The 21,700-nt window shown below is 42.1% G+C and overlaps 1 protein-coding gene across 1 annotated transcript in view; it reads right to left on the reverse strand.

The window, feature by feature from the left end:
• LOC130072821 (sodium/potassium/calcium exchanger 3) overlaps positions 1–21,700 on the reverse strand; it is an 88,148-nt gene that overhangs the window by 21,019 nt on the left and 45,429 nt on the right. The window contains exons 4-8 of the mRNA XM_056238095.1: positions 9,076–9,152; positions 8,893–8,967; positions 4,109–4,193; positions 3,187–3,290; positions 2,871–2,945 (exon numbers count right to left, since the gene is read on the reverse strand). Coding sequence (XP_056094070.1) covers positions 2,871–2,945; positions 3,187–3,290; positions 4,109–4,193; positions 8,893–8,967; positions 9,076–9,152 — 416 coding nt within the window. The remainder of the gene's footprint in view (positions 1–2,870; positions 2,946–3,186; positions 3,291–4,108; positions 4,194–8,892; positions 8,968–9,075; positions 9,153–21,700) is intronic.

Genomic DNA, 21,700 nt, shown 5'->3' on the forward strand with positions numbered 1-21,700 from the left:
TCAATGGCAGGAGAGATCAATATATCAAAGAAAATACAGAAATGATCAGACAGTGCTACATCCTTAATAACAATCGATGAGATGTTTAAACCCTTACTGATAAGTAAATCTAGAGTGTGTCCACGATTGTGTGTGTGTCCACATCAGGAAATGGTTGGGAGTTCCACGCTGCCTCAGCAGAGTAGGACTTTATAGTAAAGGAATATTGCAGCTGCCAGTCTCTGCTTTAACCGAGGAGTTCAAGTGTGCCAAGGTCAGACTGGAAATGACCTTAGTAGAGTCACGCGACAAATGTGTAAGGGAGGCAACCCCTGTGTTAAAAACTGGTAGAAAGTGGTCAGCAAAGAAATCTGTAGTAGAGGCAAAGGCTGCCCTTCAAATTAGGGATATCGTGGGACAGGTACAGCATGGAAGAGGGGGTTTTGGGCTCAGTTTAGCTCCTCCTAAATGGCACAAGGCAGGCCCAGCTCAAAGGAGGAAGCTGGTAGTCAACGAGGTGCGACAGCAGGAGGAGAGGATGAGGTGTATAAAGGCCATTTCCCAGGCCAAGCAGGGAGAGTGGATGAGATGGGAGAGTGTGGAACAACGTAAGATGGGCTGGCAAGACCTTTGGTCAATGGAAGAGAGTAGGATCAGTTTCCTTCTTAGGTCAACACATGATGTTCTCCCATCACCGTAGAACCTAAACCTCTGGGTAGGAGAGGATCCCTCTTGTCCTTTGTGTTCATCACCTGCCACATTAAGGCACATTTTGACAGGATGTAAGGTGGCTCTTAGCCAAGGTCGGTTTACTTGGCGCCATGACCAAGTACTGCGATGTTTGGCTTTAGCATTAGAAGGCAAGCGTAACATGACCAATAAGTTGCCACCTGTTCTAGCAAAACATTACACGCAGAAGACAATATTCCTCCGCCCAGGCGAGCAACCACCAAGAAAAGGTGTTAACACCAATTCTCGCCCAGGACAACTGGAAGCTGCTAGGGACTGGAAGATGCTGGCTGATCTTGACCAACGGCTTATTTTTCCACCTGAGATTGCCACCACTAACCTACGACCAGATATTGTTTTGTGGTCTGGATCAGCACGCATTGTTCAACTGATAGAGTTAACAGTGCCATGGGAGGATGCGGTAGACGAGGCATATGAGAGGAAGAAACTGCGGTATGCTCATCTGGCCACGGAAGCAGAACAGCGAGGATGGAGAGTCCAGGTTTACCCAGTGGAAGTGGGTTGTCGAGGTTTTGTGGCACACTCTACAACCCGGTTCCTCAGAGACATCGGATTCAGTGGCCAAGAGTTGCGTCGCACAGTAAAGAACTTATCTGAAGCAGCAGAAAGGAGCAGCAACTGGCTGTGGTTGAGACGGAAAGATTCTAGCTGGCTGTGTACAGGCCGCCACGCTACGGTTTCGTAGAATTCTTGAAAACTTGAAGAGTCTGTTGGTTTGTTTGTATACGTTCCTGTGGATATTGTGTGAATGACGGGTGGTTGGGCAGATATTGTGTTTTGCGGTAGGTGGTATGCCATACGGAACCGTTGTCCACTGAAACTGCATATTAACGCACCAGTGGGGCTCGACAGCCTTAGTCAAACGGGTTGGCGCGTATGGTTGGGTCGCGGAGAGATTGTGATATTGTGGTTAGGTCTCAGCAGCAGGAGGGATGTAGAGGTCAGTAAGCTGGACTGAGTTGAGTGGGGGACGGAGGGGGGTGACACTGGGACGCCAGAGTCACTGTCGAGCCCTCTTGAGGTGTCGTGGGCTAGTCGACGAAACACTGAGGACGGAAGGTGCCCACTTGAAGACCCTAGAGATGTCCCCTACTCGGTTCTATCCAGACGGTTGTCGTGCTGGTCCTGTAGTTGCAGCCGTCGCGTGTGCTGACGCGCCAAGTACACTGCTGCCGTTAACGCCGGACAGAAGGGGAGTCACACCACCTTATGGAAAGAAGTGTAAATGGATGGAGAAGCATAGTTTACTGTAAAGCTACGTCTTAGTTTTGCTTATCTTGGCGAAAGCCGAGTACAAATCAGCATGAAGTTTTAACATCTACTCTCGTGTAATGGAAATCAATCTTATGCAATCTCAGAGACTTCTCTGAGTCTGACTCCAAGGGCTCAACCAGAGCTTCTAATAAGACTTCCAGGACTACGGAAAGACCCCAGGAAGGAACTCGAGGTCTGCAGATATGCCTCAGCTGTAAAAAATGAGACACATCAATATACTAATATATATATATAACGTACATCTAAAACACCTCAGATCCTGATGCCTATTTAGCATTTAAAATAGAGAGAAAAGTGCTAACATAGAGAGCTTATTAAACACAGCCAATAATCAGCCAGTTACAACACAGTCTGGAAGATGGCTAGAAGTGTTGTCAATATAACTTTTATTTTTTAGATACTGGCAGAACGATGTAAGAAACATGTAGATTCATGTAAAAGAATGATGAGATCATTGTTTGTACATAGTTGGAGGAAGGAGAGAAAGAAAGGGGAACACCCGTCTGCTCAACCCGTAATCTATGCACTGTCTTCAGACACCGGCTCATGCAGAAGTGTTCCCATAGCGCCAAAGTCACTACGCAGCATTGAGTTCCACTCAAAAGGGAACTTCTTCGATTTGATAATCTCGATTTAATAATATAAATATTGCTATTTTAGTTTTATTTCAATGAATTCTGCAGCCCATTTTGGTTATTTCGATGTTACAGTTGAATTAACTCATTAGCTTTTCATCAACTCATGAATCCCCTGCAGTTCCCTCATGAACACCTATTTGCAAAACCATCCCTTATTAAAACAATATAAATTGCTTTATACTATTTCTCTTCTCTTTTGTCCTCTCCCATATGTACCCATATACTCACCAAAATCAAGGCCAACACTGAGAAGATGTAGTACAACGAGTCTCTGAACATAGGCCACCAGGTAAGGACCACCGTCTAGGGCACAAATGGACACACGAGAAACTGTGGTAATATTCTTATTTCAAGTGTTCTTATTCCAAGTGTCAGCTCACAATTCTGACGTTTTTCAATTCTGAAGTTAATTTTTCACAATTCTGACTTTTTCTCACAAAGTTCATTTGTACTTTCTTCACACAATTTTATGCTTCGGCTAAAATTTTCTCAAAAGCTGAGAGGAATGAATGATGAGGTCAGATTGGTAGATCATAATGTCTACCTGACGGGCAAAGATGCCACACACTCCAATGATGACCAGTATGTTGAAGACAGCCGACCCTACAATGGTGCCTACGCCGACATCCCCCTCTGTGATAAATACACCTGCCATCAAGCACATGAACAATGGTAACAATATGTGGCAGAGGAATTACATTGATCATTAAAGAAATTTCACATTTTACCATGTGGTTTAAATTATATATATATAAAAAAAGAACTTAATGGACTTGGTAAAAATGCACAGTTTAGCCATTTAATTAGTTTGATAAAGAGCACCTATGATAAATATACCTTGATGCTGTTCCAAACCTGTATACATTTCATCCAAAGAACACAAAAGGATTAACTTTTGAAGAATGTTTCAGCTTTTTTTCTGAAGGTAACAAACTGAAAGATTTAACTATATATTAATTTGAACAAGATTTTCAGTAAATAACAAGGACTTAAATTTCTGTCCTTAGTAGAGCTTGACAGTCCCTGGTAGCTTCATCAAGTCAATTATTATTTATTTGTGTGCTGCTTTTTACAATACACATGGTTTCAAAGCAGATTTACAGGAAATCACGTATATATATTGTAAAAGAAAGTTATACTATAATGTAATGTCTATGATGTATTTAAAGTATTGAACAGTTTCAATATAAGCTGACTGAAAGTCTTGCCATACTGCATTTGACATTATATGCTTTCATTGTATGGAAAATAACTACTTGAATATTTAAAATGTCTCCTTTTGTGTTCAATGGGTTTGTAATGAAGGTGAGTAAATTATGATGTACCTTTTTTTTTTTTTTAAGTGAAAAAAAAATCACAGTTTTGAGGACAGGACTTTTGCAATGTAATATATAAAAAGTAGTATGTGCACATCTTAACCAATCATAACCAATCAAGTGGAGGTATTAGTGAAAAAGAAAACTGACCAATTAAGGAAGTAAATAATTCGGGAGCAGAACTTCCTGCAGCCATAAAAGTAGCTCCAGCCACATCTTCACTCAGCTGCAGATTCTAGTGAAAAGCATTATATACAGTAGATTAATCATGGGTACTAGCAATAATATGAAAATAATAAAACTGTCTCTTTGACGATTCCTTGTACAGTGTCTTACACAATGTTTCAAGATATTTATCTGCACTCATGGATACCACACCAAATGCCATGTACATCAACCAACCTTCCCTTGTTAAAAAGAAGTGTGCTATATTGTACTGGATGTGCACTTGTAATGTACAATTTACAAAAAGTATATAGGCTATTTTTTAAAAACCTATTATTTGCACCTGCAGATAATATTCATTTTAATATTACATTATATTTTAAAGGTACTTAATTGCAACTTTATCATTAACTTTGTGTAATATATTCAAATACATGACCTATAAAAGTAATTACGAAATTACTGCTCTGGGTCTTGGCTGTTCTCTGGATCGAAATGCGAAGCTCTCCAAACACCTAATGACGGCCTCTCTCCAGTTTAGTTGGGAGGTCGACGGGATGATAGTTTGCCCAGATCCAGAAAAAAGTGACTTCAGCCCCGTTCACGCGACCAAGCAACGCGATACCATTCATTTCAATGGTGAGCGGGCGACTTCCGGCGACAGCGACCGTTGGCGACTAGATAAAAAGTTGATAAATTTTTAACTTTATGCAAATGAAGAGCGATTTTCGCGAGCGACAACCAATAGGAGTGGAGCGCACGTGATCCTTCTCCTCAGCCCCTGGGCCTGCAGTGATGGATGAAAAATTGATCCTTGCGGTTAGCAATTTTCCAGTTTTATTTGATATGTAGTGGGAACGCCCACTAGCGACCTCATCGCCAGCGACTGGCAGCGACGTGTGAACGGGGCTTTCAGGGTCTCGTCGTCGTAAGGGCAGGTGAGTGCAGTGTTGCCAACTTAGCGCCTTTGTCGCTATTTTTAGCGACTTTTCAGACCCCTTTAGCGACATTTTTTCAAAAAAGCGACTAGCGCCAATTTTAGCGACTTTTTGGACAAACCTCAGTAACCTCCAAATGTTGCCAGTACTGTCCTGCGAGCGCGAGGTCTTGCTTTCTCCCTGTCGTCACTCTCTCTTGCTGCTTCTCCCATGTTCAGTGAATGGCTGAGAGGAGCGCACGGCCGCTGACAGACGAATGAGCAGTGTTTTTCCATGGACTTATCACTTATCTGCTTTTCTTTTGTTATATTTAAAGAATTTAGTTTGACCATTTTAATTTTTATTTATTTTCTTGTGCTTATTACTTGTAACACTCACTATCACAGAGCTTAGTTCATCCGGTTCCCTAACTCTCTCAATTCAGATAATGTTCCACATAGGCCAATAAAAAATGTAATCATTCACTATATTATAGCTACTCGTTCTATTGTCTGACAAAAAAAAAAGGAAATGAAAACAGCTTTATTTGACATTCGGCTATATTATGTTAAATAGAGCAATAATTTAGAGAGAAAACGCACTAGGCTGACAGAACGCAAGTACGACGCGATGACGTCATTAATATGCTAATTGACGTATGACGTCATCTAGCGACATTTAGCGACTTTTAGGGAAGGCCTTAGCTACTTTCCTTTGAAAATAGTTGGCAACACTGGGTGAGTGCAAGACGGCAAAATCTTTTGGTGAAAACTAAAAAGTTCTGTCTTTCATGAGCCACAGCAGTGAATTGCGCTGTGTAGTCCATTTTTGGTCCTGTCATCTGTCACGGTAGTGATGTTACTTATGACACTGAAGCTTCAAAGCATGTATCGAGTTCGCAGCACAATTTCTCACGAAGCTACGTGCCGCAGCATACCCTGTTGGTATTTTTATAATTAGTATTAATATAATTTTTACATTTAATGTATTGCCACACTTTATTATGTGAATTATATTATTAGAAAACTGAACATTTCGCATTGTCAGGCTTTTATTTGCGCTTAATAGATAAAACAACGACGCTGCGCACTCGGGTTTATGGCTGCTATAAATTTGACCTGCCACAAGATGGTGTTGTTTTCGAAACTCTTGATGCTTCGAATCTTTTCCCGGAACAATCAGGGGAAAGCCTCAGTGCTTCATGAGGCTTAATTTGCCCATCCCTATGTCACGGGGTGTTTGCAGGCGAACAGACGAAGAAGGTTCCAAACAACAATAGTTTTAATAATGCTATTCCCTTATGCAGGCAGACAGATAGCAAACACGAATAACATAACTGTGGCCAGACCAGGAGTGCAGGAGAGGGAACAACTTAAAACACAAATGAGGACAGTTAATTAAACACAGCTGACACATATGAACTAATAATGACGGTAACCAAGGAGACAGATGAGTGGCGGGAATCTGCACAAGGACACGTGACAAATGAAAAAAAAACAGAAAGTCCATGAAAACAGAAACTAACAGAACATACATACAGTCGGCAACTAGTCATAGTTGGGGGCATGGTGAGGGCGGAGTCGGCGTAGGGGAAAACACAGCGAACATCGTGTGTATTTGAATGACAAAAATGTCTTATTGCGAGTCATTGACACCTGCCGACCGGCAACGATACATTGCAAAATTAACTGCAATAGGGTATGATTGCCCTTGTTTAATTAAAAACTGGGTCAATGACCCAAATGGCCGGAGGTATCGTTTCCAGATATATTCTGTTATCTGGTTGAATCTCCAGGTAATTAAAGGGGCACTTGGCAACTCTAGCCATTTCTTCGTTGATTTTCACTTTTGTTGTCGCATGTTTTCTCATCGAGATCCCCCTACAGCTGTGCGGCGTATATTTTCACAACACTGTCATAAAAAAACTCATTTGCGGGACCTTCCTCCCGCTTTCTACCGCTGCTTATGTGCAGATGTTATTATCGGAGCCGGCCAACTTTATCGTGTGGAGCTATGTCTACCGAGGTGGGTAATACATCATACACAGTATCATAGAATTATGTAGAATTGCCATAAAGCAGTTCGTGTTTCTCGCTCGTTCTCGCGAGACTTCCTATTTCCAACTTACCGGGACGTTAGTCCCCATGTTGCAAGGTTGGTTTTCCGCCTGGGAACACTGGGGGGAGCGGGGAAAATCACCATTCTAGGTTATTAAACCATCCAAATGATTTCTAAACGGTTTTATTAAGTTGAAATAGTTGCCAAGTGCCCCTTTAAGACATCACGGTAGCTACCGGTAACATTAGCCTATAACTCAATCATATGTTGCAAACTATAACTTCATAAAATCTTATAGGATTACTATAGTTCTTTTTCGTAAAGGAAGTAGACAAATCTGGCCCACTGCCTAATTCAAGTTTAACACGTAAGCAATAAGGTACGAGAGGCTGTGCTGTATCGTGAATAAGTAACGGCTGGAGGGCGTTGTTAGGCACGACGCGAAGCGGAGTGCCTGCAACCCCTTCAGCCGTTACTTATTCACGATACAGCACTTGCCTCGAGTACCTTATTGCTTTTATAAAACGTTTGCCACACAATAAAAATATTAAAGCCGAAAAATATGTATCTATGCAACTTTCATGAAGTAAAATCACTAAAAGCCTGCCTTCCGCTGGAAAAAATAGTCCCGGAACGTGAACAGCAACAGAAGTTACATATATTATTTCGCCAATAGATGGCGGCAAAGACTGTCTTTATGAGTGAGTGAGTGAGTGAGTCTGTAGAGAAGGCTTTTGAAAGGACTCGAACTTGTGATCACGGAGAAGACAGACGCAACTGACAGATGACTAACGTTATGCACGGAAAACCCCATGACTGTTAAAAGGACAAAATATGCAGCGGACATTCAAACGCATTTTTTTATTATGAATATAGGACTGACCTGAAGGAAAATGCTACGTCTACTGTAAATGCAGGTACACTCGCTTACTCGATCTCTCACAATGCTCTGCTCTAGCTTTAAATGAACAATATCAATGAGATGAAACATCTGTTTAAGTTGCTAAGAGTGGTTGCTAGGGGTGTTGTGTAGTGATACATAGAACCGTTGGGTGAAGCGGTCATAGCCGTGTTTTATCGTGAATAAAGCACAGCTATTGACCAATCAGAATCAAGGATTGGAACTAACCGTTTTATAATCACTACTATATCACACAGGGATCTACTCACACAGTAATCTCAAAAATTACAAGTCCCTGGAGGCTCACACGGTTCTGTGCGTTTATTAGGAAGGATGTAGAACTTCAATTTATATAAAAAAAATTATATTGACAGTACAGAAAACGACACGACAACTCTTCGGCATGATTGTCGCGTGTATTTCAATGAGCGCCAAGGCAATGTTTTCCCCCACGGGCTAAATTCACATCACGTGATGGGGCGTTCCCAGACCAACCGTCTGTATGTATAACGTTGACAGACTTATGTATATTCTTTTAAAGTATATTGTTTCTGTACTCTTTTTAAAAGTATGCTAAGTTTACTTCTTTTTCACAAGGATTCCCAGTGGCATGAATCTCTGCTTTTTTAAAGAAATTATTAAATCCTGACAAATTGTGAACAAAGGTAATTTCCTAAAGGAACATGAATAAAGGGAATTTCCCAAAAGGAAACACACCTTCCAATCTTGATGTATTAATTAACACTCAACCCAGAGTTCATGACATAGCATCAGTGTTGACCCATGGGAGCAGGGAAACAAGGCTGTCATCACTTCGTTTTCTGAGAAATGGCAAAAGTAACGTGTTGTCATTCTTTTTCCAGTTGAAATGTCTGACAGGGGGCTTGACTCACCTCTGAGATCTTCTCCAGGGAGGGGACAAAATAGTCGTCGCAAACAAGAGCAAGTGCGTAGAACATATAGATGGCCTGCAACAAGAAGAGAGAAGATTAGATAGATAGATAGATAGATAGATAGATAGATAGATAGATAGATAGATAGATAGATAGATAGATAGATAGATGCATCTCACTCACACATAGCACGTGTAGTAGTATGGCACCTCTCTTCCGCTGTTCTTTGGTGAAGATGTCCTCAGGGAACTCATGAATTGCTAATGGGAAGATAACACATGGTATGGACATCATTAGAAAAAGTTGTGCTTGTTGGATTTTCAAACCCATTTAGTTTAATGTGTGGTGGACTAGTTGCATTTTCAGGCATTAAATACAGTCTGACAGAGAGGAATATGAACTTTAATGATGACAGAACCCAATTCTATTTATAGCAGCCCATCATTGTGCTACTGAAACCTCCCTTCTTCACACTCATAGGTCACACAACACACAACCATACAAAACCACTTTTCAACAATATAAAAAAATGAAACAGATAGAAAAATATGTACAGTGACAATAATTTTACTTACAACATATACCATCTCGATCTACTCTGTGAAGTCGCGTAAATCTCACTCAAAAGCACACATCACCCGAAAATCTCGTGGATCATTAATATAGTAGAATTAACCAATTGATTCCATGAATTAAGTATTCACAGATTAAATAAAGATTCATAAACATATGTCCTTCTGTAAAGTTGTTCATTCGTAAATTAGTTTTAGAATCTGTCAATAAATCAATATTGTACGTTTAGTGTATGCAAACAAAGTAAATGTAGGCTATACGCATGCCGTGGTATTGACACATTGACACATGATCATGTTGCTACTATCCACGCTCATTTTATAGCTCTATATTGTTGACAGCACGTCAATTGACACATTTTTACGAGATATTTTAGGATTTATAAGTTCTCAGTTGGGTTTCGGTAAAGCACCTCTGACTCTGAGCAATACAATTTTCCACTGGGATGCTGCTTCACTGACTTCCTTAGGAAAAGGACTTATAAAAACAAACGCATGCACAGGAACGATTTTCTTTTCTTGCCCTTTACATCCCAGACAAAACCTCTTCACCCCTCCTTTATTTATAATGGTTTGTTTTGCTTTCTCTCATTGATTGACTTCTTTTCTTTCTCTCGCTCCTTCTGTCCTTCGTTTCTTTTTCCTTTCTCTTTCCCTCCTCTTCTCTAGCCCAGTGTCAAAAGACATGTTTTGGCTGTATGTAAATCGCTGTATCGTGCTGAAATAACCTGGCTCCACTGAACATCCCGACGAGTTGCCTCAGCGAAGGCAGTTACTATGGAGACATCTTCCCTAGGGCAGAGAATTGTTGACGAGCAGCGGCAGGAAGCCAATGGCAACAGAGCGAAAGTGAGAAACTGGGTGGAGGATATATCTTTCCCATGGACTTGAATCAGGAAATATGGGAAAAAAGGAGGGACGAAGAGATGACAAGCGACACAGAAGTGCAACTGCTAAAAATACATCATTTCCCTCTCCCAGGGGGAAAGTATTGGGGTTCTGTGAGAAAGACACACATATAAAATGGTGTTTGACTCCAACAAAAATAGAGGAAAGTGTGTAAATCAGATTGCAGAGCAAGTGAATGATTTTAAGACAAACTGTATAAAGGGAAAAGCTAGGGTAATGGAAACTTACACTCTGGTGGAAACTTACAACTTACAATTGTTTTTTTAGTCTCAACCTCACAAAAGCCAACCTGTCATTGCATGATTAGTAAACGAATACATTTTAATGTTTGCATCACATAACCAGCTCCATTTGTCTGGCTTTTCTGATGTAGTAAACCTGTTCGGTATTTCACCTGGTACTGCACTGCACCTGTGATGTGGAGCGTTTGGGTACGAGACCTGTGAAACCCGAGTCACAATAAAGAGCTCAAAGACTTGTAGAAGCAAGATGAAATGGCACAGTTACATCAGCAAGTGTGTTTTTTAGACCATGTGTGCTTTTGTTGACACTATCAGTTAGGTTTAGTGTAGGGTTTCAGGGCTTTTATTAACATAGCACTAGGGCTACAGAGGTTGAAAGTTTTGTAACACAGGCCACAAAATTGTAGCACAAGTAAAAAACATCAGTTACCATCTCTGAAAACAACCGCAAGTAGTGCAGTTCATCAGTTAAATGTGCATCTGATTAACAAAGGACATTAATGTTCCACGCAGGGCACACAAAATGAAATCCTTAACAATAAATATTTTCTTGTAGGAAGACTAAAGGAACATAATTGCTTAACATGAAGTCAATTTTGTTTATATAGCCCAATATCATTATCACAATCCAAACATCCATCCATTTAGCTTGAGCACTTGAAAATGCTGATTCATTTTCCTATAAATAGAAAGGGTCTAAAGTTTTATTATAAAATATTAAATTATTATGACAGAAATCTGTGACAGTAATATCTTATTTTTTTGTCAGGAAATCTTATGAGAGAAAAAAAACTTCTCCACACTGGAGGAAACCTTATGGAATCACATATGTTTACTTCAAATTTCTTCAGAGAGAAGTATTATTTTTCCTATTTTTATCACAAATAGGAAGTTGTGAGCATTAGTGAGTACACACATAATGTCTGTATGTCTGTATTCACTCATAACTGGAGGGCGCCCTTGCGCAGAAAGTCTAGAAGTGAGGCTCATAGAGGTCATAAAACGTATGATGCTCAAGGAAATCTCTTGTATGGACAAATATAATTTTTTTCTTTATCATTTGCATAGCCCTATAGAACACTATAAAATAATATAATTTCTGCCTCATTCTATGATATGAAGCCACGTCAGATCACAAAAGGGGGTTATTTCAAATACCCGGCTGACGTTAAGAAGCGAGTCTGGAGTAAAAACCTCATTAAATGTTCTCTTTTGTTGGACAACTGGTTTGCAAACGCTTCTCTTTACAAGTGTGGACAAATGTTTGGTGTGTGTTGCTTTTTCAAATGCATGTTTTATAAGTGACTCAAACTGCAGCATTTATTGCAAACCGATCGAACTCTGATCTCATTGCTTAGCTTCACCATCAAACAGGACATGCTGTGCATATACTTATTTAATTAAAACTTTGCAATTTTATAATTGCACAAACAAAATTACGAATTCTGTTTAATTTCAGTTAATTGTGCAGCCCCATATTAACCTCACACACAAACAAGCACACAAGTGACAACACGCTCACTCACTTCACACAAACAAGCGGCTACGTGTCACACACGAAAAAAATGTATCACACGCGTGCTACTGTGGTAAATTTATTCACAACACAAACCAATTTTTTCATGTTATGTGTGACACACACACACACATATATATACACTCACCGGCCACTTTATTAGGTACACCTGTCCAACTGCTCGTTAACACTTAATTTCTAAGCAGCCAATCACATGGCGGCAACTCAGTGCATTTAGGCATGTAGACATGGTCAAGACAATCTCCTGCAGTTCAAACCGAGCATCAGTATGGGGAAGAAAGGTGATTTGAGTGACTTTGAACGTGGCATGATTGTTGGTGCCAGAAGGGCTGGTCTGAGTATTTCAGAAACTGCTAATCTACTGGGATTTTCACGCACAACCATCACTAGGGTTTACAGAGAATGGTCCGAAAAAGAAAAAACATCCAGTGAGCGGCAGTTCTGTGGGCGGAAATGCCTTGTTGATGCCAGAGGTCAGAGGAGAATGGCCAGACTGGTTCGAGCTGATAGAAGGGCAACAGTGACTGAAATAACCACTCGTTACAACCGAGGTATGCAGCAAAGCATTTGTGAAGCCACAACACGCACAACCTTGAGGCGGATGGGCTACAACAGCAGAAGACTCCACCGGGTACCACTCATCTCCACTACAAATAGGAAAAAGAGGCTACAATTTGCAAGAGCTCACCAAAATTGAACAGTTGAAGACTGGAAAAATGTTGCCTGGTCTGATGAGTCTCGATTTCTGTTGAGACATTCAGATGTTAGAGTCAGAATTTGGCGTAAACAGAATGAGAACATGGAACCATCATGCCTTGTTACCACTGTGCAGGCTGGTGGTGGTGGTGTAATGGTGTGGGGGATGTTTTCCTGGCACACTTTAGGCCCCTTAGTGCCAATTGGGCATCGTTTAAATGCCACGGCCTACCTGAGCATTGTTTCTGACCATGTCCATCCCTTTATGGCCACCATGTACCCATCCTCTGATGGCTACTTCCACCATGTCACAAAGCTCTAATCATTTCAAATTGGTTTCTTGAACATGACAATGAGTTCACTGTACTAAAATGGCCTCCACAGTCACCAGATCTCAACCCAATAGAGCATCTTTGGGATGTGGTGGAACGGGAGATTCGCATCATGGATGTGCAGCCGACAAATCTGCGGCAACTGTGTGATGCCATCATGTCAATATGGACCAAACTCCCTGAGGAATGCTTCCAGCACCTTGTTGAATCTATGCCACGAAGAATTGAGGCAGTTCTGAAGGCAAAAGGGGGTCCAACCCGTTACTAGCATGGGGTACCTAATAAAGTGGCCGGTGTGTGTATATATATATATATATATCACACTGTACATCCCTGGGTTTAGTGTAGGTGGTAAGTTACTTTCAAATGCAATAAACTATTAACCCTTCAGCAGTCATGCCACTTTAAAGTGCCCTGAAATGTGCAAGAAGAAATGCATTTTTCCAATGAGTCTGGCTTGTGTCAGTGTGCAAATACGTCACTGTGACTTTCACCTCACAGTCATCTGCTCCGCCTCTTGGATACAAGCAGCCAATTTGGCCGCGTGTTTCCCTTTTTCTTACCAGCTGGAGCCAAGTTTAGCTACAGTGCAGCTGAACTGACTGAAAGCAGATCAAGGATGGCTCACCCAGTTCTATGTGACAATCAAATCAAGGAAGTATAGTGTAAAATACCTCAAATTGCAAAAAAAAATTGGATAGAGAAAAGGCTTTGGTGGCTTGAATGTATATGAGAGAAATATGACAGCATCTGTCTTTCTGTCTGATTGTGTGAAGCAATTCAAGTATGAAACAAAGCCGAATCAGCTATAAAGCAGCTCTACAGAAGATAACAGTGCCATTATTTAGCTCAAGTTTTGTTCTCATACAATAGTGTAAATGCAGTCAAATCAATAAAATTAGAGTATTTTAAAACATTTTTTTTTTTTTACATTTTGATTAAATAGCATGTCACAGCTCTATTAATCTGACCTGTGAATTATGTAAAAACTAAGAAAAAGAAAGAAGTGAGAATAAATGGGCAACTGATATCAGGTAGCTTTATCAGGCCACAATTTACTAATGCAAATATGGGGACACAAAGTGGCAGAGCTTGTCTTTTCGCTATGTGGGTGCAAGTGAGAAAGCCTCAGTTAGGTGTAAGTTCCAAAAATAAAGCCTATTTCAGATTGCTGTGGAAAATGGCACTTCATTATTTTAACTAACTTTTAAAGTACCTAGATTTTTGTATTATAATTTAAAGTTCTTCAAGTCAGAACGGCTGTTACTGTAATGGTCACCAGCTGGAGTGCCCTTGAGAGCAACCAGAGGGCACTCCACATCAGACTATTGTCATTCCCTCACAAACTACATCTCCCATTGAATAATACGTTGTTTAAATTGTGTTTTAAACGTGAATAGGCCTACAAAGAGAATTGCACTGGAGGCAAAAACTTTTGCTGCTGATAACTTGATTTGATTGATGATTTTTTAAAATACAAATAGTGAGTAAATGTGTTTGTGGTACAGCCGCGGATCAGTTGCGCACTGCAAACGCAGCATATGTGAAAGCACTATAGCGCGTGCTGCTCCTGTACCGCATACGCACCGCAACACGCACCGCAACACGCACCGCATACGCACTGCACACGGAGTATGTGTGAAACGGGCGTTACACTGCAATTACAAGCATTCTGGGTTTCATGTCTCTTGGTTTTGGGATTTCTTGCCTGTTCCGTGGATTACTATTTTGTCCTGCCTTTTTGTAATTGTTTGGATTGTTTGTTTGTGTATGACCCTTGCCTGGATTTGGATTACGATTGTGGATAACCCTTTAAATAAATACTGTATTTGGATCCTCAACCTTCATGTCTCAGGGCAGTTTGTGACAGAAGACTTCAGTTCACCAACATGGATCCAGCAGTTGAGTTAGTCTGCGTGCACCAAGATAACCACAACCTCGAAGAGCACATTCATATTTTCTATGTAACGGTCACCAGCCCTTGAGAGCAACCAGAGGGCACTCCACATCAGACTATTGTCATTCTCTCACAAACTACATCTCCCATAACTCACTGCCCGGACTCTTCATCCATTTTCACATTCACCTGTGTCTTATTATCTCACCCCATATAAGCCTGGGTTTCTCATTCATTATCTGCTTCATTATTAGCTTCTTCACGTCATGCCTGCCGAGCCTGAGCTTCTTCACGTCAGAAGTCAGTTCTGGAAAAGACAGCACTCATCATAGTCGCCACGGTGATTTTTGAGTGTGTGGGCAGTACCCACATCGGCTCCAGCCCGTGAATCCTTGGCCAAGATGGCTGCCGCCCTTCCAGAGTCTCGTCCCATCATGGCCGCCCTTCCAGAGTCTCGTCCCGTGATGGCCGCCGTCACGCCTGTGTCTTCGGACAAGATGGCCGTCACCACGCCTGTGTCTTCACACAAGATGGCCACCTCTGCCCCTGAAGCGTCGGATCCGGCCTGGCCCTCTGAAGCGTCAGACCCGCCCTGGCCCACTGAAGCATCGGATCCGGCCTGGCCCTCTGAAGCGTCAGACCCGCCCTGGCCCACTGAAGCATCGGATCCGGCCTGGCCCTCTGAAGCGTCAGACCCGCCCTGGCCCACTGAAGCATCGGACCCCCCCTGGCCCACTGAAGCGTCAGACCCACCCTGGCCCACTGAAGCATCGGACCCGCCCTGGCCCACTGAAGCGTCAGACCCGCCCGGCCCACTGAAGCATCTGACCCGCCCTGGCCCACTGAAGCGTCAGACCCGCCCTGGCCCACTGAAGCATCGGATCCGGCCTGGCCCTCTGAAGCGTCAGACCCGCCCTGGCCCACTGAAGCGTCGGATCCGGCCTGGTCCTCTGAAGCGTCAGACCCGCCCTGGCCCACTGAAGCGTCAGACCCGCCCTGGCCCACTGAAGCGTCGGATCCGGCCTGGCCCTCTGAAGCGTCAGACCCGCCCTGGCCCACTGAAGCATCGGATCCGGCCTGGCCCTCTGAAGCGTCAGACCCGCCCTGGCCCACTGAAGCATCGGATCCGGCCTGGCCCTCTGAAGCGTCAGACCTGCCCTGGCCCACTGAAGCGTCAGACCCGCCCTGGCCCACTAAAGCGTCGGATCCTGCCTGGCCCACTGAAGCATCGGATCCGGCCTGGCCCTCTGAAGCGTCAGACCCGCCCTGGCCCACTGAAGCGTCAGACCCGCCCTGGCCCACTGAAGCGTCGGATCCGGCCTGGCCATCTGAAGCGTCAGACCCGCCCTGGCCCACTGAAGCGTCGGATCCGGCCTGGCCCTCTGAAGCGTCAGACCCGCCCTGGCCCACTGATGCGTCAGACCCGCCCTGGCCCACTGAAGCGTCGGATCCGGCCTGGCCCTCTGAAGCGTCAGACCCGCCCTGGCCCACTGAAGCGTCAGACCCGCCCTGGCCCACTGAAGCTTTAGACCCGCCCTGGCCCACTGAAGCATCGGATCCGGCCTGGCCCTCTGAAGCGTCAGACCCGCCCTGGCCCACTGAAGCGTCGGATCCGGCCTGGCCCTCTGAAGCGTCAGACCCGCCCTGGCCCACTGAAGCGTCAGACCCGCCCTGGCCCACTGAAGCGTCGGATCCGGCCTGGCCCTCTGAAGCGTCAGACCCGCCCTGGCCCACTGAAGCATCGGATCCGGCCTGGCCCTCTGAAGCGTCAGACCCGCCCTGGCCCACTGAAGCGTCAGACCCGCCCTGGCCCACTGAAGCGTCGGATCCGGCCTGGCCCACTGAAGCATCGGATCCGGCCTGGCCCACTGAAGCGTCAGACCCGCCCTGGCCCACTGAAGCGTCAGACCCGCCCTGGCCCACTGAAGCGTCGGATCCGGCCTGGCCCTCTGAAGCGTCAGACCCGCCCTGGCCCGCTGAAGCATCGGACCCGCCCTGGCCCACTGAACCGTCGGCTCCACCCTGGACGCCTGCTCAGCCTGCTCCGCTCTGGATTCATGCTTCGCCCTGGACGCCTTTAATAATAAAAGACTAAGGTTATAGTGCACCACTTACAATGAAAATGGATAGGGAATTTGTTTTAAGAGAATTTAGAGGAGGAATGTCAAGTCACCTTCATTTATAAAGCGCTTTTAACAGTATGGATTGTTTGAAAGCAGCTTTACAGTTATAATAGAAATTACTGTAACAGATTGTTTAGGCTTTACAACAGCATTAGGATAAAGTTATTGTCAAGCTAAAGTAGTTTTGATTGATTCACTTCCGTTGCGAAGATCATTAGTTATTAACTTAGGGGCCGCTAAACGACACTGTTCTAACAGAAAAACTCTTAACGCGCTCCGGCCGCCCATCCGCACAAAACAGTGCCTGAACACACTCCCTGAAATAGATTCGAAGGTGCAAACGATTATCCGTTATTTCTGTGCAAACCTCAAAAACGCAAACCTGCGAAAACGCAGATGGCGTGCATCATGTGTTCAGTCCATAGGTATGAGCGTTTGAATATGTGCGCAGGCGTGTAGTCCTTCTAAAAAAAATATCCCTCAACAAACTACTTGTCTGGTCTTAAAGATGTATGAAACAGATTTTTTTTTGTACCTTTGACAGAAAAGGTAGATTAGAGATCGGCCTGTAATTGACTAATTCTGTAGGATCAAGTTGCGTTTTTTTTAACAAGAGGTTTAATCATAGCCAGCTTAAAAGTTTTTGGCACATATCCTAATGACAAAGATGAATTATTGATATTAAGAAGAGGATCTATGACCTCTGGAAGCATCTCTTTCAGTAGTTTAGTCGGTATAGGGTCTAACATACATGTTGTCGATTTAGATGATTTAACGAGTTTAGAAAATTCAACCTCTCCTATAGCTGTAACAACTGAGACCAATCAGACACAATTATTTGTTATGGTTAACAAATAATATTTAAAACTCAACATCCCCCAACAGTGCAAGAAGGGTCTTTGGGTTACTAGGACTATGATCAGATAAGTTGGTTTTATTGCTGTTAAAAATGTGGTCACGTTCAAGACAGAGACGATGGGGAAGACAGAAACAGCCTTTAAAACAGACTTTCCTGCATTCATTTATCGATGAACTGATTAACATGAAATTAACCTGGATCCCAGAACATTTTGTGAATGATGTACTGTCTTATGTTGTGTCCTTTAATACTAATACTATTATCCCTTTGATACTATGTATTTTATTATAGAACCAACTGTCAATGTAACCTCACTTATACCACGTTTGGTCTCTATAAATTGGTACGTTGAAGATGGAAATGATTGTGTACATGATATTTCGATAGCTGTGCAACATATTAGTTATTACCAGAATCGTTCTTAGTTTCTTCATCAGAAACAAATCCAGCTGCACATGCAAATGAGCACGCTTAGGACAAAGACTCATAAATTAACCCCACAGAGTGATTTTCCCGCTCTGGAATTTCCACCCTTCTCATTGGTCAAGCAAACCAGGTGGGGGTGGACCCTTTACAGACTTTAAAGGGGCATTCACAGAAGCCCTTCCCTCTCTTGGCCATCTCTTCTATGTGCGGGTTGCTGTCCTGCGGGGCCGCACCAGGCCCCAGACCCCAGGGCAGAAGGCCTTGACTCACAACCAGCCATGTGCTCATTCAGGAGAGAGAGGACTCTCTCAACCACAACAGAATCAAGGACAACCTCAGGAGTTTGGCACGACGTCTTCATTCAAAACAGAAGAAGTCCATCGCAACTCCAACCATTTGCTCTGCGTGTCCTCTCCGGCCCAGGGTCGGCAGGCCACAATCTGCCCTCCAGCCATGAGAACAGAGTCGAACTACCCATGCAAGTTCCTCATATCTTCTTCATCCAACTGAGAAGAAAACGATGGCAACTTCAACATTTGACATTCACGGAACCAACAACTTCAATTTTCAACAACTTCAAGAATTGTTTCCTCCGCACAGGCCATGCAAGTATCAATTTAATGAGGTGCTCTGAAAATGATAGGCTGATGGTTCTTTTCACAGTAAAATGAATCTCCTCTTTATTTTTTCGTTAGTTGACCAACTGTTTCAAATAAATACCTAGGGTTTTGCTAATTTTCTTCTAATAGGGTTAGAAAAATAAGCAGATCTAGCAGTTTTTAATGCCTCTCTGTATGCAATCGTGCTTTCTTTCCATGAAATGCGAAATACCTCTAGTTTTGTTTTCAAATAGCATAACATTGAATATTACTTTCAAATAGCAAGACAATAAATTATGTCAGGTTGTATTTGATTTACTGATATCTTAATTTTGATCAATACTCTAGTTTCATCGCTGGATCAATGCCATAGGATGTGACTTCAGCCAGACAGTAGCGACACTTAAACACAAACATCCTAAGATCTAAACATTTGATTGGCTCCAAATAAAAAGTAAATTGACAGTAATAAACGTCCATTTGCAGTGAAAAAAATATCTTCTCTCATAAAACAAGTAGATTTATATGGTCAATGGGCTTGTTAGGGTTACTTTCCCTAAATATTTGGCATATCCAATCAAAAGCATCCACATTGTGTCAACCAGTTACTTCTGCTCATGTCATGTGACCTTTATGCACCATGTCAGAAGAGGTAACACTCAAGATCTTTGATTATAACATCGTCAAAAAGGATGCAGCATGATTTGTTTTTTATATGACTGCAGCAATTGGGTTTGTCTTTGTAAGGGATTCTCTAGCCACCTACTCCTGTGAAATGTACACAAATATTTGGCTAACGCAAAGAACATCATGTGCAATGATTACTGACATGCCTAAAAATAGCACCTTCCCTTTCCTTCTCATTCTTTATTTCCTCCCACCTTTCTCTCTTTCTCTCACACTCTCTCTCTCTCTCACTGCCTCTGTCTTTTTCATCTAAGCTCTCGCTCTCTCACAGCTCTCCACAAACACACGCACTCCAAAATTTTGCATTCAGTTGCCAAGCAACACAAACCTCAAAGGACGGGGTCTGCCGTCTCGTCTTTTTAAAGGAACAAAAACAATGGTGAGGACGAGAGACAGAAGGGGGAAAATGAAATTGATCTCAGACTTATTACATAATCCCTTCTAATTACTGAAGAACAGTTAAAGAAATTGCGCCTATTAAACATAATATTGCTCAGCTCTCATAGACGTGCAAAAACACTGTATTTGAGATTTCACCAAAAGCATCTCATTCAATGGTAGAGCTCTACAACACATCTTCAGACAATGAGAGCAGTCATAAAGTGTCACAAATATGTATCATAAACTGCACAGTAGTCAATATTTTAACCTTAAGACTCGCACTTAAAAGCACTTTATGCACTGCTTTTAACTTTTAAGTTAACACAACACATTATAAACTAACTTACATTATTAACATAACTTATATAAGCTATCAACGAGCACTATATTTTAAAGCATTTGTAAACCTTTGTTAATGTTAGTGAAAAAAAATGTTCATGTTAGTTCACAAAGCATTCATTAATGTTAACTTTTGATCTTAAAATGTTGAGATTAACATCAACTAAGATTTTTAAAATGCAGTAGAAATAGTGTTTATTCTTAGTTCATAGTCATTGTAAAGTGTTACCTGTTGGACTTATAAGTAATAATCACCTTTTACACACTAACTAAAGTTGAAAAAGTGAAAAAGCATAATAGGACCCCTTTAACGTTAGATGTAATATTGAATAACACACTACTTTCAAGCACTTATACCTGTGCTTTAGTATGTTAGGCAACACATCAAAATAATTGCATTTATTATTGCTATCTATTTAAAAAAGTAAAACTTATAATTTGACATTATTACAAAGTGCACTTTTTAAAAGCGTACTTAAGTATGTTGAGAAACAGTCATGAATGTGTACTCTAAGTACATTTAAATGGCCTTTTATTTAATTAATTTTAAATTATGTGCAAGTACAGCTTTTTAAAATATACATTTAAGATTTAAAGGTTATAGGTTCATATTCAACACAATTAAATGCACTTGTTTTTCAGATATGAGGAGCATTCTGCATGAATGTGAGTTTTTTTTTTGCTTGTATGCATATGTAAGTTTGATATATGTCCCAAATGTCACCTCATACCTGAATCTCCAGTCAGATCATTTGATGGAGTAAAGGTTGACCTGTTTTAGACTTCATGACTTCCTGCCAATGCAGTAAGCAAGCAACATCATTGTCGTTTTGTTGTGTCACGTCAAGCTGCTTGCATGCACAGGGTTAAAAACCAAAAGAACTGGGTCATGCATAGAGCTCACACATTGCAGTGTCTCTTACTGTGCACTGAAAAAAAGTGACATTGTGCATTTGTTACCTTAAAGAGCTATTTCAACCTGATCAGACCCTAATGACGTGAATAGACGTAACCAAATGTAGTCTCAGAGACAGTCAATAACTCATTTGTGCTAACACACTTTGATTTGACCTCTTCACTGGGGAAATCAGATTCTCTATATCAAAAGATGATCTAATTATATCTACTTTATCCCTGTCACCCCTTATTTGAAGACTGCACTTGGGAAATAAAGTGTGCTTAAATGTAATGAATGTGCACTTGTAGTGT

Source organism: Rhinichthys klamathensis, unplaced genomic scaffold (genome assembly GCF_029890125.1).
Source record: "Rhinichthys klamathensis goyatoka isolate OS25496 unplaced genomic scaffold, OSU_Roscu_1.1 h1tg000508l_1, whole genome shotgun sequence".
Taxonomy (NCBI): domain Eukaryota; kingdom Metazoa; phylum Chordata; class Actinopteri; order Cypriniformes; family Leuciscidae; genus Rhinichthys; species Rhinichthys klamathensis.